This window comes from Pleurodeles waltl, chromosome 1_1 (genome assembly GCF_031143425.1).
Source record: "Pleurodeles waltl isolate 20211129_DDA chromosome 1_1, aPleWal1.hap1.20221129, whole genome shotgun sequence".
Classification (NCBI taxonomy): Eukaryota; Metazoa; Chordata; class Amphibia; order Caudata; family Salamandridae; genus Pleurodeles; species Pleurodeles waltl.
This window is the reverse complement of record NC_090436.1, coordinates 780,158,724-780,183,839: the sequence shown is the minus strand read 5'-3', so window position 1 is coordinate 780,183,839 and position 25,116 is coordinate 780,158,724. Positions and strand designations below refer to the sequence as shown.

At 43.3% G+C, this 25,116-nt stretch overlaps 1 protein-coding gene across 2 annotated transcripts in view; it reads right to left on the bottom strand.

Moving 5' to 3' along the window:
- SLC35D2 (solute carrier family 35 member D2) overlaps nucleotides 1-25,116 on the bottom strand; it is a 344,284-nt gene that overhangs the window by 281,965 nt on the left and 37,203 nt on the right. Inside the window, exon 2 of one of the 2 annotated variants that reach the window (XM_069227861.1) lies at nucleotides 9,237-9,270. The exons of the other annotated variant lie outside the window; for it this stretch is intronic. Coding sequence (XP_069083962.1) covers nucleotides 9,237-9,270 — 34 coding nt within the window. The remainder of the gene's footprint in view (nucleotides 1-9,236; nucleotides 9,271-25,116) is intronic. 2 annotated transcript variants of the gene reach the window in all.

The window sequence follows — 25,116 nt, the reverse complement described above, 5'->3', positions numbered from 1 at the left end:
TAGCAGGCTATTGTATTGGTTCGCTACCCTGGGCACTAAACAGTAAGAAAAAGATACATTTCACAAATTAAGCAGCACCTATTATGCCAAAATCGGTACAACTATCCAACATAAAAAAATAATGCTACTTGAACAGCAGCACCATGCATACAATTACCATAACAGGCAGCCAGCCGGCCTTCAAAACATCAGAGATTTGTTGGTAAATATTGCAGACTTCCAGCCACACCTTTTCCATATCAATAGCATAGAATCCCAGCTCAGTGAATAAAGTTTTGCCATCCAAACATCTAACATGACCACCAATTGTTCTCCTGTATAATACTCAACATTTGTATCACACAATGGACACAATACAGCCACATTAATGGACCGAGTGCAATACCCTAAATACCTCTTCTTATGATGAGACAACTATTATAAAACTCACATCACAGAAACTCCACAGTGCTACTATCTCAGATCAGAGTCACTTCACACCTGTGCTATGCATATCTAGATAAAACCACATAACATACACAAACACCACTCATAGCTCACAATCAATGGTGGAGTTAAGGACCCAAGTCAGGGTAGATTGACAGATTTTTACAAAGAGTGTCAGCACAGGTGAAAAGGGCTATGCCACTGTATATACAAGTCACCACCACTGAGTACCATTCTGCCCATAACCTGGTGGGGGGGCCGCAGCCAATCTTCAGTGTTGATGGAAGTACTCTTTAGGTGTTTTCCCACTTCAGCAGAGTATTGCACTACGTAGGGGAAGCAATAAGAAGACATGGAGAAACTGAAAAATGGATGGGGAGAAAACTGTAATTTAAAATGTGTGTACAGAGTAGGAACACATGTGCTTAAATATATAGACACCTCTCATAGTTCAGACTGACCAGGGATTGTTCTATGCTAGGATATCCTCTCTTATCCTCAGGTGATGTCCATGCATTGTGCTCCACAATTAACTAAAAATCTTTCAATAAAATATATTTCTGGATCAGCTTCGAGTACGTATTCTTCATGGGCATCAAACACATGAAGGGTGTCTGGGCCAACCGAGCAGTGAAACAGGCCCCGAACAGACAGAGCTTGATCTTCTAGAAGGTCCATACAAGAGCGAAATATACATTCAGTCACTGTACAGCAGGGTTCTCTGAGCACCAGACCAAGATTGATAAAGGTGGCAGAATGCTTTCTGTCCTTCACAGTGAGTTCAACAAGCAAGGACCCAACTGCTTGGTAGAATATAGGGCTGACTAGTTTGATGCGTTATACAAGGCAGTTCTGGTCATCCCAAACATGCCCTTGGTCTATACTGTCAAAATGAACTTCTTTGGCGACTTTATGAAAGTAAAATAAACGTGTTAAGCAGAACACACCTCACCTGAGTCTGGATGTGGACACCTTCCTGTCAAGCACAGCATGGTCTCTGGTGCTGAAATGTTGCACAGTTCATCTTTTGAACCAGAACCCCAAATACACTGCAAAGCTTGTATATATCCAGCACATGGTTGCCTTGGTGGTTAGATTCCCTCTGGGAGTGATCTAGGCACACATGCCAACTGCAGCTGAAGATAGCCTTTTGTTACCAGCAGGTGACACAGAAGATAGGGATGCAAACAAGAAACCAGATCACCAGATGTTAGAAAGAGGACCTTCGAGGCAGAGACTGATCTCTTTTTCTCTGCCACTTGAATAAGTGCAATCTACCAGTACCAAATAATTTAAACTGAATGAGCCCAAACACCTTGTAGCTCCCAACTCATCATAAACTTGTAAGCTCAAAAAAGAGGTTTGACATCCATATTATTAGTAAATGTGTTAAGGCATGTTAGGTCCACACGCATAGGAGCGACCAACTCCTGCTATTAAAATAACATACACAACAAGCCATGGCTTTTAGGAGCACTTAATCACTTAATCCTAGACTCGGCATCTTGACTGCCTACACCCTGAGACAGTCCTGAATCTTCCCTGCCATTCTGTGTCTTGCTGTCAACAGAAACCCTGTAAAGATGGCAATATCCTACATGACAGACATGAGGCATTCCAGGGGTCAGTGAGAACAAGTGGGTATAGTGCATCAGCACTAGTCTACGCTGCTATGCACCTGTGACCTCGGAGGCAAGGTTAACCACTTGTGAAAGTTTTCCTTTGTAGTCTGCTGATGAACACATCATGGAGCAGTCCCTCCCTATGGACTGTGCTTATATCCTCTCCATGGGCCTAGAGCCCACAATACCACAATTCTTCCTTGATCCTCAAAGCAGGTCTTTATAATATACCAAAGGGTGATTTGGCGTTCGGGTGGAGATCACTGAATGGTACAGTACATGGAAAATTCAAAAAAATCATTTAACTCGAAAATAAATATTACAAATATTTTCATGTTCAATCAGTCAGTCAATAATGTTTATTTGGATTAATCAAAAATCAGTTCAATCATTCATAAAAGCATTCAAGCAAAGGATAAAATTCATCATCAGTTTATAAAAAGTTGTCCACTTTCCATAAATTGCAAGTTAAAAAAAATAAAGTGCAATTTACCAATATACAATAACAAAACGTGAACACCTTATTTAAGACAAATGTGCAAAGACGCTCAAGTATTACAATTTCATGTTGGTCCAGGTACCATTAAATAAGTCAAGCATAAATAGTTAGGCACAATTAAGAATCAATCATAAAATCCATCTAAAAACAATTAAAAGATTATTCATAACTGTTACGAAATCACATCTGTCTCAAGTACTCAATACATCATCATTGTTTCCGTTATCATCAACACTCTCTTATCAGTCAATAAAACACATAAAACACATCACAAACATAAGATACACAGGATACAACTCATCTTAACTATAGATGCATATCATCATTAATTAAATTATGACAAAAAGGTTAAAAAAAAAGGGGGGGACATCCCATCCCTTCATCAACGCAGACATTTTTGTCCTGATTCTTGATTAAAAAAACTAGCACGTTGAAGCAGACTACAGGGTGCTGCAACATTTGAAGGTAAATCAGGGCAGGTTTTACCTGCCAAAAACCTTTCCCTCTAAATAATGGTAGGATTTAACTCTGTCTCAACTTGCTATAATGATCACAGAAAAAGATTAAATGAATTGTGTCTTGGATCAAACAATTGTCACAAGGCCATGGCCCCTGACTTTCCACATAATGATGACCTTGAGGTTCTGCTAAAAGCCAATGTAGGAGGTTTAATCTAAAACATGTTAATAGAAAGTAGTTATGGGGTGACACCACTACATGCAGGTAGGGCTCCATATTTAAATCTGTTTTTAAGAGTATGTATGCCCTAACCATCGATTTTTGCAGTTCTCTTTCTTCTCTCTCAGTTTTTGCTCTTGCCATAAATTGTTTTTTAATCCAGGGCAAATATTTTTTCTTGATACTATCAGATGCCCCAAATAGTACTGCACAGCCCGATTTCTCTAAAGAGGCCTTAATGTAGTGCAACCACTGGAGGGTAAAGCCTTTATCCAAGGCAAGACAATCTCTTATAATGGCCTGATTGAACTCTAATTCGGTACTCAACCAGATTTTAAGCCATCTGACTATGGTGGAGATGTCCAACTTGTCCGAAATATACTCTAGTCCCAGTTTTTCATGTGCTATAAAATTAGCAACCAACTGCGTGAGTGATACCAGTTTTATTAAAAAAAAACATTTTCAACTCTCTAAATCTTATCACAGTCCCATAGCCTCATAAATCACTTCCATAACTGGCAATTGACAGGCATTTTGCTTGATAAACATTTACCAGAGCCTGTGTCGGTCTGGCCCCCAATCTTTTCGCAAAGACAAATACTGAGGCTACTGATCTGGCCAACGAGTTTCTCTTAACCATTCTTTGCGGGTCCAGGTTCCTCCTTCATCAAACATTACCCCTAAATATAGTACAGTAGTAGCTCTAGTCATCTCCTGATTGCCCCCGAAAATTCTCTATTGAGATTTATTGGACTGCCCAAAAACCATGTTATGTGATTTAAAATAATTTATATCCATAACGAGAGAGGCCACAAACTATGTAAAAACACTGAGAAGTCGTTGGAGGCCCTCCACAGTTCAGGCTATAGGGACAGTATCATCTACATATGTGAGTGCTGGAACTAACTGTGATTCAACATGAGGGATATCCTTATTAGCCGAATACAAAAAGGGGCTCAGATTGTTAATATACAGGTCAAACAATAGAGGGCCAAAATACAACCTTGCCTCACCCCTTTATGTATTTTTATTGGAGCTGTCAGAGACCCATTTTGAATAAATCTGACTGTAGCAGTTAAACCCTGACGCAGGTCATGTAGAAAACCAACGATGTTATGGTCAAGCCCTAAAACAATTACCATCAACCATAATTTGGCTCTGTTGCACGGTCAAAGGATGATGACAAGTCCATAAAGGCTAGGTGTATGCACCCTCTTCTGGCTAATGTATATTTTACATTTATCAAGATCAGGTGAAGGCACTGGTCGAGTGTTCCTTTCTCCTGCCTAAGCTCATGCTGGAGGCAAGAGATCACATTTTGTTGTTCCATCCAATTTGATAGCCTGGCCAATATTATCCTACCCAAAATCTTAACAGAAGAATCAATAAGAGAAATTGCCCTATTTTTCTAGGGTCTAACCTATCTCCCATTTTAAACACAGGGACAGTAACCAAATATCACAATGAAGCGAGGGGGACTGTCCTCCAAGCTGGCATAATCACAAATGTCAACATGTTTACACAAACTGGAGTGTCGAAATCAAATCCTCTAGTTTGCCACAAATCTCAAAGAAATGCTTTACCCATGTGTCCGGAGGGATTGTCCAGTCTACCACTCTTTTGCTTTGTGGGAGAAAAAGGAGCGAGTAATAATTTCCCAGAATATATCAATATTACTTAAAGTAATTAGGGTTCGAAAGTGCCTCCCAATGTTTCTCCATAATTTCTCTCCTGCCAGCTAGCATAGCAATTTAATAATCCTTCTGCCTCCTTGCTATCTCTATCCTATGTCTGGGGGTTTCTGTGAAGGCTTTTTGCAGATTCTGATGGGCCTTAGAGCAGTTAGAATCAAACCATCTCTCACCTGTCCCAGTGCCCACAACTACTTGTGGCCCTCAAAATATCATTCATTTGCTTTTTAATTCTTCTGAATGCACTCAGAAGTATCTCATTGACTCCAGAGTCACTCAAACACAGCTTAAAATCAGTATCCCACCTATCATAGAGAGAATTAAGTAAGATATCATGTGGGGCCTTACTCCATTTCAACCTATGGCACTGATCACATGGTGTAATCTCTTTATTGGTAGGGCCGGCATTAGTTGTCGTGACCTTTGGACTTCCCCAAATCAAAGAAGGAATTAAAGGGTTATGATCACTAAATTCAAACCACTGAACCTCAAATCTGCGCACAAATTGAGCAAGGTAGGCTAAAACAAACACATAGTCAATGATGGTATTGGCCCCTCTTCCCTTGAAGGTTGGGACAAAAGGCTCTTCCAGGCCCTCTCTCGTGGTTACCAAGTTAAAACCTGCCCAAACATCCCCCTGCATACTATTCCCAACAGAATGTTCACAATGGTTGTCCTGTTTGGGACCTGTATAAAAGGAGCATTCAGTGCAATAACAATTCACGGGACATAGATGTAGATTAGAATCACCCAAGAAAATAATTGACTAGGGCGATTTATATTTCCCCTCAAAGGTTTGTAGAAAAGAATGCAGGGTACATGGATGTTCTGTGGGGATTTCCTGGTCATAAGAGTTCTAGAAACGTAATAGTAAGATGCGCTGTAAACCCTCAAAATCTAACACACAGCAAATTGCTAGAACCAGGTGTACTCTGTGTGGCGGTACACCCAATACCCAGGGAAATCAATGTAAGCAAACCACCCTTTGCTACCTACAGCTGACTGTTTTGCCAGTACAAAAAAAGAAATATACCCATCTAAATAAAAGCCATTTTCTACATCCTAGGTCTCTTGCAATCCCAATATGTCAAACTCCTTATTTTTTTCTAGCCAGATATAATTTGCTGTTTTGCTCCCCAACCCGGCAATATTACAACCACTAATTTTAAGAAAAGGTGGTAGCCTATCTCAGACCTCAGCAGTGGACCTAACCAACCTCGATACTATGCTATGTCAATCATTATACTCCAAATCCCCCAGGGGCTAAAATCTGTTCCTCAACTCCAGTGGCGCTACTTGTCCTCTGTTGGGTGGGTCCAATCTGGTCATTTTTTGGGGGCACATATGCCTACGTTACCCTAGCCTTTGCACCAATGCAGGGGGATAGAAAAAAAACTAATGGGAGCACTTGAACATCCAAACCATGTACTCCTTCCACAGTATTTCACAGAATCAGACGTCTGGCTAGCTCCAGCCACCTAAAAATGAGCACAATACAATTTCCTTCAAATAATGTTTCACCAAGACCTAGCCAGTCCACTTGTCTGACCATGATAATACTATCACAGTCATGCCCAGTTACTCCCCCTTAAAGGAACACCAGTGATTAGCTTTGTGGATAAGAGCACTCGTAGTTTCTTCTACCACAGAGGTCGGAGGGGAGGCATTTGCCAGAATAGCCACAAAAGGGGTACATTCTGGTGAAATATAGGGTCTGTGAGTGTCAGCATGAGTTTGCCTGCGAACTTGATTTGTGGGAGCCCCGAACCCATGGCTGTTTTTTTTAATAACAGGTGGGGATGCTGCAATGGACTGTTGTTGAGCTGGGATAGTCAGACTATGTGCTTCGCCCTGACCAGCACTGTCTTTCCTACACCTAGCACCTAAGTAGTTCCCTTCTTCGTGAGCAAGTTGGGACATGCGCAATAAGGCCTGCAGCAGGGTTTCAGTGTCTCCAGATCTTCCCCCGATACTTTGGATGCCTCTCCCCAGGCACAGGCAAGTTTGAAGGGTCAGATTGTGTTGCTGCTCCTTTAGATAGTTGGCATTGAGATTTGTGTAAGGACACTAAACGTGATTCTGTCAGATCCAAATGGGTTCTGATGGGGCTTAATTGAACATCTGTTATCAACTCAGGCCGCTTAATAATTTCCTCCAAGTCACAATTTCCAATTAGGGGAGCTAGCTCCTTTCTGCGACCAGCCGTGGCCGGCTACATTTTCACCCCGGAAGAGCAACTACTGCATTTCTTCTGCTTTGTGGCAGGTCCAGCAGGGGATGCAGCACTCTGTCTTTAGATGAACAGAGGAAGGACTCCCACTAACAGCAGAGAAGGTAATACCACACATGGGCATTGAACCGTGGGGGGCAGCTGAAACTCCACTTCCTCTGGAGGCATCATCCTCTGTCAGGCCACCCGCACATATTAGTTCAGAGCAATCTGCCACTTCACCAAGGCTATTTACCTGTCCCAATGATAATCTTCATCCTGTCAAATCAATTTTGTTGATCACAACCTCAATAACTCTCTCTAACATAGTGTCAATACTAGTGGGCTTTTGTGGCGCAGCAGGGCCTTCAACTACTTTGTGCTTGCCCATGCTGCAAGGTCAGGTCAAAAAAAGAAAAGTAACTCACCCAAAAGAGTAGAGGCCAGTAAGTCTGTTTCAGAGGGTGGCCCGTCTAGCCTTCTCCGGCCACAAATGGGCACAGATGGGCCCGACCTTAGCCCAGGTCTTGCCCAGGCTCGGCCCGGGTGCCTCCACAGGTGCCACGGGACTTAGCAGGTACTTATGTAGCACCATGGGCACACCAGATGTTGCGCATGAGTTGCAGGGCTCTACCTCCTGCCGTGATGCTGCCTGGGCCCAGTAGTCCTGATTAACACCAAAACGCTGCCTTTCATGTTAAATTATATTGTAAACTTATTTTTACACATTTACTTTACATGCAGAACAAAATAGAAAAAATCCAACAGCAATATTAAATTAATTCTGAATTCAAACATTAAATAATGGAAATATATTAAAATAAATGTAAAACGTTTTTTGAAGTTTAAATTAAAAAGTCAATTCGCACCTGAAGCTACAAAATGTGTAGTGCTGGACCTACAACAAAAATGTAAGTTGCACATGCAAGTTACTACAAAAGTGTAAGTTACTACATAAGTGTAAATTAAATGTGTAAATTACTACAAACGTGCATGATATACGTCTAAATTACCGTAAAAGTGTGGAAAATGCTTTTCACATTTTGAAGCAATGTCAGTGTGACGCTGTGGGATAGTGTGAGTGTGTACTGTAGATATGAAACTACAAGTGCAGCAAAGTAGGTGGAAGGCATCTGAAACAGCAAAGAGGCACTGGGAGAGCAGATTAAGAGCTTCAACAGTAAATGGAGATTAGATCACCCGTCCAGGAAAATTCAGGGAAAGTCACGGCTTGGTGTGCTATATTACAAAAGTGATTTTTCCGATGCGAACATACATTCAAACCGAAACTTCACAGCTACAAGCATTGATGCATGGGCTTTATTATCAGAGATCTAAATTTAGCCTGTCATTTCTTTATCTTCATTCTATGTGGTTGGCATACCTACTGTTAGTCTCTGAGAAAGTCAAATAAAGTTCCAATAATCCAGAAATTAACAGATTGTGGTATCCATGGTGCAACTACACTTTAAAGAGTCAGAGTTCATCAGGACAGTGTAAGGCCAAATCACATATCAGTGATTAAATATGAGGATTTTTTAACATGAAGAAAAGTGCTGCAACCCATAAACAGGATGCCTGTCAAAAGGACTACTTCTTCCACCAGCAAGAAATAAACCACCAAGCAGCTGCCCTGAAGCTAATGAATAGGAGACATCCATTGGCCAAATTAAATCTCCCTTCGAGCAGGGTTCGAGCAGATGCCATCTGCCTGTAATTTGGGGCCTAATTAACATTGAAAATGATCTACAAGAAGAGCGTTTTGGGCAAGTTGACTTTTCAGTTTTCGATATTGTAAGTGACAACTACTTTATCGCCTGACACTTCCTGTAAAGTACAGTGATTGTGTCTACATTTTGCTAAGAGTGACGTCTTTGGCTGGTACACGTTTTATGCACAGTAATAAAGCATATATTTGCATTAAGATATGGATTTCGTTGTATTTGGTTCATTTGGCTGAGCTATTTTACTACGCAGTTTGTGTCCACAGGACAATGGACTGTTTTACTAAGACAGTAGCATTAATTAAAAACAGCTCTGCAGACATCAATGTCCAAAGGAGGCCACCTCACAGTTAAGAAAACTAGAACAGTGTTCTATAGGTAACGTACCTGACCGATTCCAAGAAATGTTACAGATGGGAAACTAAAAATAAAATTAAACGAAAGAAATACATTGTTACAAAATTGTTAACATTCAGATACAGTAATATGGTAAACACAATTACACAACACTGCAGTCTCATTGCTTAAAGGCTGGGTTAGACATTTTCATTAAATAATCTTATTGAAGCTGTTGGTTGCTATTTTAGCTTCATTTGTGCGCACTTATAAAACTACAAACTAAAGTTAAGTGCTTGACAATATCTTCTTTAACCTTAAAACTCCAGTAAATTGTAAACTTAAAGGGGTATCGTGTGTGTTAGCTGTAATCATTGATAATTTTTGGAACTAACAGTTTCACAAATTTGTCTTGTGCAAAACAGAATAAATATCGTATGAAAAAAGAGAACATGCCCAAACAACCGTATGCCAGCTCAGTTTCTGCACTTCATTTATTTAGTCGTTACAAATAAGGAATGAAACGGGCTACCACTGACATACTTAAAGGTAGGGACAGGGGAAACACTGCTGCATATCCTGGGTTCTAACCCTAGGTCCCACTTTTGGCCACAAGGTGTGAACCTGAGGAAATAACTTTCCCTCCCAGCACCTTAGTTATATTAACCGCATTAGTCATCTTTAAAAAAAAACGAACATTTGAAATGTACATTGAATTTTCATCTGCAACAAGCATTTACCTCTGACATCGAACATGCCACATTGCACTAAAGCAGAGTGTGGCACTTATGCCCCATGCTAATTGCTCTACTATCACCATCTGCGATACCTCTTAACTTAGAAATTGAAAGGGAAAGTTTTGTGATTGCACTCCTTGTACTACACAGATTCACTTCTAAGGTGAGCTAAATGGGTGCACTCTCTGTCCATGAGTGCCACAAAATAGAAACATTAACCACATGTCAAGTGACCAAAAGGCCGCCACAGATGCATTGCCGGGGCGGTGAATATGCGGCTATGAGGAATAGCAGAGCGACACATCTCTTGGAGGAGGAGCGCAGTGGCCAGTGATTTGGGCCTTGGAGGAGGCGCGTCTCTACATTTGGACGTAAACGGCGCTGTGATCGGCTTTGTGGCGGGTGAGGCCCCGCGAGAAACAGAGTGGTGCCGCTGTGTGATCCGCCAGTGTGGTGCCGCCCGCTGCACGGCAGCAGTGGGACGGGGCCCTCCCGAGATGCAGCAGCCCCGGATGCCGGACCTGCGAGGCCGAAGTTACTATACACGTAAACGAGGTGAGCGGATGAGGGAGCGCTGCGAGGCGGCTTTACTTGCATCGCATTATAGCGCAAGGACACTCTAATTAACAAGTGTCAGTGCATTGTGCATGTCAACCTACCAAACCTGGAACTGGTTACTGTTAATGAGGCGCTGGAGAGGACAGGCCAACACTGGGAAGCATCTCGGGGTGGTAATACTACAAGCTGTAAACCTCACAACGTAAAGCAGTTTTAACCGTGTAGTGTAGCGACTGGCCTGCACAAATTGACTCTGGTCAGCCCATAGGGTATTTACCCTAAACTTTAAAGCACTACCCAGATGCTGGTACTGGTGCTCACAACGCTGGACAGAGCAGCACGTGTGTGAACAGGCGTGGGTGTACGGCTTAAAAAGTGGTGAAGGACAGCAGTGGTCCCATACGTCAAGGCACGGCACAATTCAGCAACACGGCCACTCACCACCATGGTCAAGCCAAAACAGGCGCGACCATCAACGACTGCTCCAGAGGATATGCTAAGCAGTAAACACGCAACCGCGGATCAAGCAGAGTCTCTCCAACAACTGAGCGATACGCTGCGATCTCACTCATCTCAAATTGATAAACTTCTACAAGCTATCTTAGACACTAAGACAACACTGGAAGGTAAGATTGACTCACTGGCACTTGAGGTGAATCTTTTGAGAGCGGATCAACGTAAGCTAGCTGACAGAGTGTCAACTAATGAAACCTCTATTGCACTGGTCCGACCAGATATTACTGCAATGCAAAGTCAACTACAAAGCCTGGAAGCAGAAGTAACGATGCTCAAGCACAGGGCAGAAGATGCAGAGGGCAGGTCACACAGGAACAACATTTGCTTTGTAGGATTTCCAGAGCAAACAGAACTGCCTAATGCGGAGGAATTTCTGGAGAGATAGCTAAAGGACACAGTGCTCACAGACCAAACATTGCCCTACATGGTGATCGAGCATGCCCATCAGATTCCGGGCAGAACGCTGCGTCCGGGTGCTCCAGCCTACCCCCTGATAGCACGGTTCCTTAATTTTCGTGACCGAGACCAGGTCCTTCAGAGGTTCAGATCGCAAGGCCCTTAGCAAGTTGAGAATACCGCCATCACTGCATACCCTGACTACACCATGGAGGTACAACGGAAGCGTGCTTCCTTCATGAAGATTAAACAACTTTTACGTGACTGCATTATCAATTATTCACTGTTATTCCCGGCACGCCTCCGAGTAGTGGACGGGGGAAGACACACATTTTTTCCTCAACAGAAGACGCATGGACCTGGGTGAATGCTAAAGGATTGGTATCCCCACTAAAAGACGAAACCAAAACTAATGAATGGATCAAACATCAACCTCGTCGGCAAAAAAAAAACAGATTCACAGCAAGATCGTCCAGGGAGCAAGCAGCTGTGAACCAAGCAAAGGCCCTGAAGGAAGCCAACCAGTTCTCCTTCAATCACTATGCCCCTCTCCAGGACGATGCATCCGCTGGCTCGGGCTCATCGCTAGGTGGCTCCAGCGCGCCAGCATCCACGTTGGTTCTTGGCCCGGAACTTACCCCACGTGTAGCGGACAATTTGTAGTGATGAGTGTCATGAGTGGCCTTTTAGGCCTAGCTGGGCTAGCCAAACCTGGATCATCGTCTCATGGGCTCTCTGGCCAAGTCATTGCAAGTGCAGCAGGGTGTACGGGGGTCTGTTGCAGTGGATTCGATCTCCCATCAGTGTTGCCTTGCCATCAGCTCACCTGTTGTTCCCCAGGAGGTCCACCACTGAGCTGCATGCGTGATGATCAATTATATAGACGGGATGGTGCTGGCGAATGGACCAGTAGATGGGGCCGCAGGATCACGCTACTTCTGTTCCCTTTACACGCACCCCCCACTACACCCCACACCCTATGGGTTCCTGTAGAGACAAGTTTGGCACCATTGCCCTAAGTTGCACCTGTTGTGCATATATTCAATGTGCTAGGTGTTACCTGGTGAGTTCGCATTGAATTTGTTGTTCTGATAATGACACACGCCACATGGCATTGTTACAGCCACAGCGAGGAGGTAGGATGCATCATAAGCTATGTGTAATATTGCTCATTTATTTAGTCATTATAATTACATTAAATGGGTATAGCCGCTTATAACATATTAACATGGAATGTGAGGGGCATGGCTAATCCCACTAAATGCCATAGGGTTTATACCTACTTGAAACGTTACAAAATACAAATAGCAATATTACAAGAGATGCACCTCACTGCACCGGACTTACATATTCTGGAGAATAAATGGTGTGGGCAACTACACGGTACAACCACGTCCTCATAAGCTAGAGGAGTACTGATATGGGTGGCATCAACAGTCCCATATGTCGTAGAGCACCGTAAGGTAGACAATGATGGTAGGTATGTATTGTTGGAGGGCACATTAGATGGTAAACCACTTAATATAGCAGGATTATATGCCCCCAACATAAAGCAAAGCGAATTCTTGCTGTCGATTCAACCTACCCTATTTAATGATCCAATGCCCACCATAATATGGGGCGGAGATTTAAACTGTGTGCCAGACATTGATATAGACAGAGCTCATTCGCCGTTAATGGGAGCTCCCAGTAGGCAAAACACAAAGGTGCTCCAGAAGTGGATCCGAAAGAGGGTTAGGGGATGTTTGGCATCTTACTCACCCCCTGAATAGGGAATACTCCTTCTACTCCCAGTACACAGACTACACACTCGCATTGACTTATTGCTTAGTTCAACAGAGTTGGTTGGCGCTTTTCGTAAGACAGCCTATTTAGCAAAATCTGTTTCAGATCACTGTCCCCTAGTTGCCACCATACAATGGGGGGGGACTACGCACCCGCATACCCACATGGAGGCTGCAGCCAGAGCTACTGCAGGATCTTCCTTTCCGCACTGAAATGGCAGGGCATATATCCTCATACTTTGATTTAAATGCAGGAACAGCGGCAGATCGAGCAACAGAGTGGGATGCACATAAAGTTGGTGTAAGAGGCTGTTGTTTATCAGCATCGGGGGGACTGCGCTGCACACTATCAAAGGAACTGATGCAAGCAGAATCAGACTTGCGTGACACTGAGTGCGCAGTGGCATAGGCGACGGCAGTACCTGACGCCCTCCTTGGACTACGCAAACACAGGACTGAAGCAGACATGCACTTGCGGAACTTTGACTATTGTCACTACACAGCTACATTGCACTCTGAGGGTGACCATTCAGGGAGATTGCTAGCGTGGTTGGTTAGGGGTGAGACGCCACGCACACCTATTGGGGCTATTCAACTCAGTAATGGGACAATAGTCAATTCACAGGAGGACATAAATGATGCATTCAGACAGTACTGTAGCACACTATATGAGGCGACTCCTGATCCTTCTGACGCACAGATAGGGGAGTTTTTCAATTCACTCCCTCTCACACAATTATCTCCACTGCAACAGCGAGTATTGGAAAGACCCATTGATGCGGAGGAGATTGTGGGGGTCATTCTGACCTCCGCGGGTTGGGAACCGCCAGAAGACCGTACTGCGGTCAAAATACAGCAGCGGTCATTCTGAGTTTCCCGCTGGGCTGGCGGGCGACCGCCAGAAGGCCGCCCGCCAGCCCAGCGGGAAACCCCCTTCCATGAGGATGCCGGCTCCGAATGGAGCCGGCGGAGTGGAAGGGGTGCGACGGGTGCAGTTGCACCCGTCGCGATTTTCAGTGTCTGCTTGGCATACACTGAAAATCTTGGTGGGGCCCTGTTAGGGGGCCCCACGACACCCGTTACCGCCAGCCAGGTTCTGGCGGTCAAAACCGCCAGAGCCAGGCTGGCGGTAAGGGGGTCGGAATCCCCATGGCAGCGCTGCCTGCAGCGCCGCCATGGAGGATTCCCTTGGGCAGCAGGAAACCGGCGGGACACCGCCGGTTTTCCGTTTCTGACCGCGGCTGTACCGCCGCGGTCAGAATGCCCATGGGAGCACCGCCAGCCTGTTGGCGGTGCTCCCGCGGCCGTTGGCCCTGGCGGTCCATGACCGCCAGGGTCAGAATGACCCCCAAAGTCTGCTCTGCAACAATTAGCACACAATAAGGCACCAGGCAGCGATGGCTTGCCTGTGGAGTACTATCAGACTTTCGCGCCACAGTTGATCAAGCCGTACCAAGAGATGCTTCGAGAAGCGCAAAAAAGGAAGAGATTACCAGACTCCCAATGCGAAGCGTTAATAGTGGTCCTGCACAAGCCAGGCCGAGACCCAGTAGATGTACGATCCTACAGGCCCTTATCACTACTAAATCTAGACTGCAAGATATTAGGCAAGATACTGGCAAACCGGCTGCTGCCGCTAATGTCCCACTTGATACATGAAGCCCAGTTGGGATTCATCCCTGGTCGGAGCAATTTTCTGAATATTCGCAAGTTAATGGGGCTTATTTTGGCCACCCTGGTATCAGACTATGACAGGGCTGAAGTGTCCTTAAATAGTGAGAAAGCATTCAACACTCTCGGTTGGTCATTCCTAAGAGCAGCCTTGAAGTCCATGGGATTTGGCCCGGTGTATATGAACTGGATCAATAGCCTGTACTCCAATCCCACGACCAGGGTCAAAATGGGCAGGATAATTTCAGACAGTTTTCCCATAGGCCGAGGCACTAGACAGGGATGCCCCTTGTCACCCCTCCTGTTTGCTGTAGCTATGGAACCACTCGCAGCCCAGCTCAGAATGCATGCGCAACAGTGAGGTATTCCTGATGGAATGGGACACCAGATAGTATCTCTTTATGCAGATGATGCGCTAATATACCTACGTAGAGGTACAGTTTCGCTTCCAGGCTTACTAAAGCTTCTGGAGCGCTTCAGAGACATATCTGGATTACGTGTGAACATGTCAAAGTCCTGTGTCTTCCCGATGACAGGGATTCCAGTGCACCTACGAGTTAATTCCAGTGTGTGTGGAATGACCTGGTGCTACTCTACATTCAAATACCTTGGTATTCATGTATACCATAAATTAATTGATCTGAGGGAAGGCAACCTAGGACATGCAGCCCGATCCATAAAAGGCTCATTAACATTTTGGAAGTCACTACCATTATCACCAATGGGTAGGGTGGCCATAGCAAAGATGATAGTGCTACCCAGACTCCTCTGCTACTTTATGGCTCTCCCAATCATTATTCCTCAATCTTTTTTCAAACTCTTGAATGGCCTATTGTCGGATTTAATATGGAAAGGAGGTCATAGCCATGTGGCTCTTACTGCCACATATATGCCGCCATCGCAGGGTGGACTGGGTGCACCAAATTACGAGCTCTACTATGGGGCAGCGCAACTCAAATGGCCATTAATGTGGATGTAAAACCTTCCTAACATAGAACTTACGCCAATACCAAAGCACTGGGGCACACAAGTATATTAGGTTGGCTACAAGACAACACAAATCTTCCACGTCACACAAATTTCTTGTTAGTAGTGGCAAGACACTGTTGGCACCGCTATGTCCTTAAAGGGGGACCTACCCCTCCCTACACTCCCAGCATCCCACTATTGGCCATTCACGGAATAGGGCAACTGGGCGTACATCATGATCTAGAATCTTGGACCATGTTAGGCATACAAACAATAGGTGACAAATACAAGGATGGCAAACAGATGTCCTATTCTGAGCTTGCATTGACTTATGATGTCAGACCGGGGCGATTTTTAACCTATAATGCATTGCAACAACTCACGCAGGATATGGAATAACAGTGACGACGAACCCAAGTTCATCCGCTACTACACACACTGCTAGCGACCTTAGGACTACAATATACTATCTCCCAATTATATAGGGCCTTATTGGGGAACACTGCAGACGTATATGTCAAGACGCGTGCTAGATGGGATCAGGTTCTTGGGAAACAGCTTACACTGCCGGAATGGACCATGGCGCTTAGCATGATCAAAATGGTATCACGCAATCCACGCTTCCGCTATACCCAACTTAATTACTTGCACCAAACCTACTTTTCCCCCAATAGGTTATCACGCATGTTCCCTCAGAATAAACACGAATGTCCTAGATGTGGGGAGAAAGAAGCTAATTTTTATCATATGATATGGGAATGCCCACCGGTTCATTGCTCCAGGCACACCGTCACCTCTGTGACGGCTGAACTGGTGGGATGCTAGCTGTTACCCACGCCAGAGTCTTGCCTTCTGGGAGTTCGTAAGAGGCCACCTAAAGGAAAGCAATTACACAAGTGTATTGATTTAGCGTTATTATTCAAGCGCCTGTTGGTGATGCAGTGGAAGGCGCCAGCAGTATCAAATACACAGCGCTGGTTGTGTGACCTACTAAAGTGGGCCAGGGCAGAAGCACAGGGTCTCCATGCACTGCAGGGCAAGGGAATACAAGTAAAAGGGGCTGACATTTGGGATGAATACATAGTATCAATAGAAGCTAAAGACGACATTAACCCCCCATGAACGTGGGAGGATGGACATCAGGACCCGCAACCCACACAAAATAGGCACAGTACCTGGGTCACAGTGGAAGTGTGTATAACACGGCAGTGAGGATCGCCCCATATTGCGCTGCCATAAATCACAATATGTAGCAGCAGCATCATTTATCAATAGAAAAACGGCAGAGGAATAATTACGATCAACCAGAAACAAACTTTATGGCATTTAAAAACACAAACGCGCTACATGGACATACTTTTAATGGGATACCAATTCATTGATAACACCATAATATGAAGCCCAAGAAAGAATATATGACAGACACTAACAGAAATGGTTGGTTCTACTAAAGAAACTATAGTTATGTGTATATATCCTATCTCCTCCCCTCTCCCCCTCTTACATGTACTAAGAAGTATGGCAGATGCCTTGAGTAAGGTATAATGTTTTTACCAAATGTGCCTGCTGCCCGACTGCTGTGACGATGGTGTAATGGGCTGTGATATGTTATTCTCTTTTTTCACACTTTATGTTATACAATAAACAGATTCAAAAAATAAATATAAATATATATATATATATATATATATATATATATATATATATATATATATATATATATATATATATATATATCCCAGTTGATCCACAACGCATTTCAGATCATTATCCTCGATCGGGGATCACTTAAACTTTCGCAAATGAATCATAACTTTATGCGGGCTTGGTGCTTCTTGGAACTGTCCGTGCGACAGAGCGCGTTGCTCGCTGTGCCAAATCAATGTTAGCCATAGGGCATGTATAAAATCACTTCTGTTGTTTCTGCTCTCTTAACAAAAATGGTCCCAATGATGAGAGCATAAGACAGTCATTGAACTAGCTCTGTGATGCCTGTATTGTGACCATATGGTGTCCCAATTAAGCCTTTGAAGACGTTTAACTCAATATGGGATTGAGCTGTGTATAAACATTTTGGGAATGAGTCTTCTAGTTTAGGTCCCATCTATTGCTCTAATACTGATGGCAATATATATCTTAAAAACTAGTTTTTTTCTATTTCTGTTTGTGATTATTTGAGTGTTGGTTGTCCTTCCCTTATACAACCAACTTCTCTTTGCAGCTGTATCCTCTGCATTGCTCGAAGGGTATATGGGAATGCTACATTTATTTTTAGTTAAAGCAGCGGAGGTGTGTGGTGGATGCTTTGACACTGAGAGAGGATGAAACCAAAAACAAAGCTGTGCTATGTCTGGCTACATGTATCAGACTGTTTTATATGGCTCTAGATGGTTGCTCACCATTGGAGATGCATACTATCAATAATGACTACTGCTTAATTTATCCTTACGTAATGTCATGTTTACTTACTACAACGAGGTGTGATATTGGTAGACTCTTGAAGACAGTTTGATTTAAAATATCTTTTTTTTAAAGCAAAAGAAGTCCCATTGGACACAGTTAGTAACGCAGGAAGGTGTCATGGCCATGGCAAGATATAGTATCCAGAAGGCTGCATTAAGGTAGGTCTCCTGTAAGATTCCCTTCCTAACCACCAGACAAACCTGGTGTGAGAAAATAAGAGAAAGTAGTGCAAGCCTGCCAGAGGTATGGGTCCAAAAATTATAGTTTACTGCAACCAGAAGGACCTAAGCAGTGAGCTGAAGGGTAAGGGCCTGAAGGGCACCACAAGCAAGGCCCAGCAGACCCAGGACACCACCTGTGTAAGGTCCTAACTAGTGCCTGAAATGACTCTCCCTAACAGGCAAGGCTAGACCCCAAAGGCCGAAAGGGGAGGATCCCAGAAAAAAGCAAAATGGGTGTCCTTGCGGGCTGATTCCTTCAATCACAGCCCACATGGAGCCCAGCTTAACCATCCAGGTGGCTCATCAGGATATGCATGATATAAAGCCTGAAGGAGTACTTGGGAAAGTAGATGCCCAGTGTGTGGCACCTGGGGTGGAGCACTGTGGAAGTCCACAAGTGGCACAATGAGCAATGTCTACTAGGCCATAAAGGACACAGCGGATACGAAACTGAGAGAATGAAGCATATACACCCATTAGAAAGACATGGATTTTACTATTGGGGGCCCAGTGAAACAGGTATTTTCACATTTTTAGCACATCATTCACTCTTAAAAGCAAGTCAGAAAACTTTTAAGTCAGAAGCTCAAGACCGGGCAAACTACAGTACGTGGAAAAGGGACTATAACATTAGGGTACAAAGTCAAGTGGGGGAGTTGTCAAAAACGGTGCAGAGAAGTGCATGCAGAAACTAAAAGGGTATTCGAACTCAAGTAGAAGTGAAAGGGAGGAGGTCTGGTGTTAAATTAAACCACCCACAGATGTGCTTATGCGTCAATTATTAGCTATTTCAACCTGGGCAAAAATATTCTGGCTTGAGTGCTGCTGGCCTGTATATGCCATGAGATTAGAGGAAGGTATAGTGGAAATACCAGTGACACACTGTATAACCGTAATCGAGCTTATATTAGAAGCTCTGTGTTCATAATGATGTGGGCTTTTGTTCCTGGCTGAAAAATTCCCTTTTAAGGATCACTCCATGGACAAAGCAAAGAAACTTGAATGACAGAATTGCCTCATGGGCACAATGGGTCTGTCCATCTTCCCCAGAGCACTTTGGTATTACAGAAAGGGCTGCTGATACTTGTGTGTTCATTTCTCAAATAGGGATTGCACGGGTGTTCTTTAATTTTCATGATGGTTTGGTCCCATGCACCTGAGGGAATGCCTTATATTACTGAGGTAGATGCATGGGCAAACAGGCCATCAGGAGGCACAATCTTTAGAAGGGGCCCCTGTGTCCCGCGGTCAACCTAAGTGCTTGCTGTTTCACACTGCACCTACCTGCAGAGGAATCCCTGTCCCCTCTTTAAAATGGGGGGAGTTTGTCTGCATTGAAAGATAGATCAGTGGTTAAAAACTGCCAGTCCTCTACCAAGTGCTGTTGTCTCACCAGCACATGTACATGATCACTGAGAGCACCACAATTTGCTTGTATCATAGCACATTTTCCCTATCTACGTTGGGTCCACCGATAAAGACTGGAAGAGTGAACATTTTATATAACATGGACCCAGGGCCTATATTACAGCAAGCACCACTGGAAGACATTGGGCATTTACAGTCATTTTTACTCCTCTAAGCACTGTGTTGTTACAGAAGGGGCACAGAAGCTTATGTGGTTAATTCCGTAATAAAGATCAAACATGCACCTGTGTAGTGCTTTCCTCTTATCTAGTTTCTCAGCACTAACATAACACAACAGAAATGCACTTCTGAGGTCAAAGAAGACTTTTATTGTTGTTAATTCTTCCCCAACCACAATATTTATGAATGACGAATTAGTAGCTTTCAAGTCTGCGTTAATCAAACAAAATATATCAGTTTGCAATATACACAGCAGGTTATATTTATAAGATATTGAATGCAAAGCAAAACAAATACTTCACCGTGTGGGAACTATCTACAGCTTCATCTTTCTAAGGTCTGCAAGCTGATGACCCCTGTCAGCCGCGAGAAAGAGATTCATCTACCCACACGGGATTGCTGGCAGCCTGCGCCAAGCTCCAGCACGAGGTCCGGCAGATTCGAATCTGACCCTCTACAGCCTGTTACATTTGTTACAACGGTGTGCCCCCTCCTCTCAGACCTGGGAAACTGAGCAAGCCCTTTGGAGACTGGCCAGGTCTCCAAGACTACTCCTGTTCCCAAGCTCAAGCGAAGAGAAAAACACCCATGTACTCTCTCTTATCATGTCTAGTCTACTGTGAGAAAAACATCTTGGTTCTCTTGTGCAAAAACACAGCTTGGAAAAATACAGCTTGGATTCTCAACTGCAATGTCTAACTCCACGTTAAAGGCAATGGGCAGCTAACCTAAATATCAAATGCAATGTCTAGTGTCATGTCAAAGCCAATAAGCATCTAAGCTGAATACAAAATGCAATGTCTTATATCATGTCAAAGCCCATAGGCAGCTGAGCTGAATACAAAATGCAATGTATAATATCATGTCAAAGCCAATAGGCAGCTGAGCTGAATACAAAATGCAATGTATAATATCATGTCAAAGCCAATAGGCAGTTAAGCTGAATATAAAATGCAATATATAATATCATGTCAAAGCCAATAGGCAGAATATCTAATAGCATGTCAAAGTCAATAGGCAGCTAAACTGAATACATCATGTCAAAGCCAATAGGAATGCAATGTCAAAGCCAATAGGCGGCTAGACTGGATACAGCATGTCAAAGCCAATAGGCAGAATACAGAATGTAATGGCTAATGCAATGTCAAAGCCCATAGGCGGCTAAACTGAATACAGCAAGTAATGGCTAATGCCATGTCAAAGCCCATAGGCGGCTAAACTGAATACAGAAAGTGATGGCTAATGCAATGTCAAAGCCCATAGGCGGCTAAACTGAATACAGAAAGTAATGGCTAATGCCATGTCAAAGCCCATAGGCGGCTTAACTGAACAAAACATACCATGTGCTACTGGTGAACATTGAGCAACTAATATGCGCAGTGGTGAAACACAAAGTCATTGGTCAAAACAAACTTTATCAAATGGCAGTACATTCCGCCCTTTGACCAATGAATTTTTGTTTCACATATCTCCTGTTTCAAACAAAAACAAAAAACATCAGCACAAACAAAAAAAAACATTATGATCAAAGCAATCCCTGTAAAGCAATAGAAGTGAATTAACACATTGATTTCATAACCTTTCACATCAGATACATCTACATAGAAAAGACTGGGCAATTTTTATACTCTGAATGAGTCTCTAATTCAACAGTGTTAGCAATTTGATGTGGCATGAGTTCTGCTCATGTAAAGGTGCACGGTCAACCTGAAAGGTTTGCTGGAAGATAAGCAAAAGTCAGAGTTCCATACGAGAGGGAAAAAAAAAAAAAACACAGCTTAGTTCCAGTGGAAGAATGCAATCAAACAAGTTGAACTTGAACTGAAGGCGCAGTTTGCGCAAAATGGATCCATGGTGCTGGCACTTTACTCAGCCAGGTTCAGGTTGGGGATACGGTCCCTTCCCCGACCCCACACGCACACACCGAAAGGGGGACCACACAGCACACTCAGGGACAGTGGCGAAACGTGGTAGGATCTGCAAAAGAAACAAGTATGACTTTTCTTGCAAATAACATTTTTCATTTAAACTGCACCCTTTCTCTTTCTTTCCCTGTTTTATTATCAGCAGGACGTTTTTGGGGCCCTTTGTTATATTCTCTGCAGGTTCTGGAGGGTCACTTGGGGCTTCAGCCCACACACCAGCACTGAGGTTTTTATCTGCTGCACCACAGCTTCCCTTTTCTTGCACTGTCAGAAGGGCTGGGGCAGACTCCTTCTTTAACAAACCTCCATTCACTGCACTTTTACCAATTTGGGCCATTCTGTCTCCGATTTGTATGAATGAATCAGATTCTTTTCTAGGTATCAGCATAATTTCGATTTTTCCTTGGTAATTTGCAGCAATCACTCTCCCTAAAACCTGATCAATTTGCCATTTCTGTTCTGGTAACTTTCCTCTCCCCAACTGCTCTGTGACTGCTTGCATGACAGATTGCTTTTGTGCGTGCTGCACAGTTTTTATCAAAACTAGGGGAATGTGCATCTCTCTCATCTCTGCCCACCTGTAAGTGGCTTTTTCTCTCAGCTGTTCACATTTCTGGGGCACCCACTTAGCCATCCCCACTAAGGCAGAATTCTGGGTGAACACTTCTCTCTCTGAATTTTTCTCATTAACATCTGCAAGGTAATTGAACCAGTTAGGTGCTAAAACATTAGCAATGAACCAAAAATCAGCGTAAAAATGACACATCTCACGTAGCTCTTGCTTTAAAATCTGACACACATTATACAACGCTGTTCCTTCTACTGTGCCAGAAAGCAACATTTCAGTCAATGAATCATTAGTAAAACAAACATGCTTTTTATCTTCAGTGGCCACGAGTTCAAATGGTGCACACAATTTCATTGGTAACTCCTTTACCTGTGGTACTCTAGCCCTGTCTTGCAAGTACCAGATCCATTGTATGATTCTAGCTAGGGGCACTACTTTCTTCCCTTGTTCTTGATTTAAATGTACATAAGTATTTGCACTCAATTTCACTGCGCAGAAACCTGAAGTCTGCATTATTTCATTTGCCAAATCACAAGCGCGCAGCTGCATATTATTTTTCACAGTGACCATATACAAAAGTGTTAGGATTTCTCTCAAATGAGGGCTATTCTTTTTCCAAAAATCAAACAAGCTAATGAAACTCGGGGTGTCTTGCTCTAAAATCCTTTGTTTTACTTGTGCATTTTGCAACGGTAACTCGTAAATCACATTCTGGTCTCTCTCGTCCGTGTTATCAGTTAAGGAATGCATTTTGTCTGCCAAAAACCCTGGCTCACACGAAAACTCAGTGCAGCTCGGAGCTGTCTTAACCCCCTTATTACTGGAATGGGACAAGAAAGATTCTTCAAAAACAGCATTTTTATAACTTTCAGTCTTATTTTGAATTATTGTATCCTGGCTAATTTGCTCACGTAAATTCCTATTTTCATGTTCCAACTTCCTACATTTCTCCTGCATTTCTCTGTAAGCAGATAAAGGTATCCAGACCTTTCTGTCATCATTACTTCCAAAAGACACATTTTCTACATATGTACAACAGAAATTATTTCTCAAAACACTATCAGGCATTTTAGCTACACATGCATCTTCAGACATGGTCTGCAGTGCTTCTGTAATTCCCCAAACAGAAAACAATTCACAGTTTTTCTTAGCACCATCAGGCAGTTTATCAACACATGCATTCCCAGACATGGTCTGCCGTGCTACTGTGATTCTCCAAAAAAACAATTTCTGTAATTCTCCAAACAACAAAAAAACAATTACACTTTTAAAGTGTGCACTTAGAAATCTACCAACTCGTCAACACCCTCTTAATCACCTCTTAATGACCGACGCCACTCCTGGTACAAATTGTAGTGCTTTCCTCTTATCTAGTTTCTAAGCACTAACATAACACAACAGAAATGCACTTCTGAGGTCAAAGAAGACTTTTATTGTTGTTAATTCTTCCCCAACCACAATATTTATGAATGACGAATTAGTAGCTTTCAAGTCCGCGTTAATCAAACAAAATATATCAGTTTGCAATATACACAGCAGGTTATATTTATAAGATATTGAATGCAAAGCAAAACAAATACTTCACCGTGTGGGAACTATCTACAGCTTCATCTTTCTAAGGTCTGCAAGCTGATGACCCCTGTCAGCCGCGAGAAAGAGATTCATCTACCCACACGGGATTGCTGGCAGCCTGCGCCAAGCTCCAGCACGAGGTCCGGCAGATTCGAATCTGACCCTCTGCAGCCTGTTACATTTGTTACAACGGTGTGCCCCCTCCTCTCAGACCTGGGAAACTGAGCAAGCCCTTTGGAGACTGGCCAGGTCTCCAAGACTACTCCTGTTCCCAAGCTCAAGCGAAGAGAAAAACACCCATGTACTCTCTCTTATCATGTCTAGTCTACTGTGAGAAAAACATCGTGGTTCTCTTGTGCAAAAACACAGCTTGGAAAAATACAGCTTGGATTCTCAACTGCAATGTCTAACTCCACGTTAAAGGCAATGGGCAGCTAACCTAAATATCAAATGCAATGTCTAGTGTCATGTCAAAGCCAATAAGCATCTAAGCTGAATACAAAATGCAATGTCTTATATCATGTCAAAGCCCATAGGCAGCTGAGCTGAATACAAAATGCAATGTATAATATCATGTCAAAGCCAATAGGCAGCTGAGCTGAATACAAAATGCAATGTATAATATCATGTCAAAGCCAATAGGCAGTTAAGCTGAATATAAAATGCAATATATAATATCATGTCAAAGCCAATAGGCAGAATATCTAATAGCATGTCAAAGTCAATAGGCAGCTAAACTGAATACATCATGTCAAAGCCAATAGGAAAGCAATGTCAAAGCCAATAGGCAGAATACAGAATGTAATGGCTAATGCAATGTCAAAGCCCATAGGCGGCTAAACTGAATACAGAAAGTAATGGCTAATGCCATGTCAAAGCCCATAGGCGGCTAAACTGAATACAGAAAGTGATGGCTAATGCAATGTCAAAGCCCATAGGCGGCTAAACTGAATACAGAAAGTAA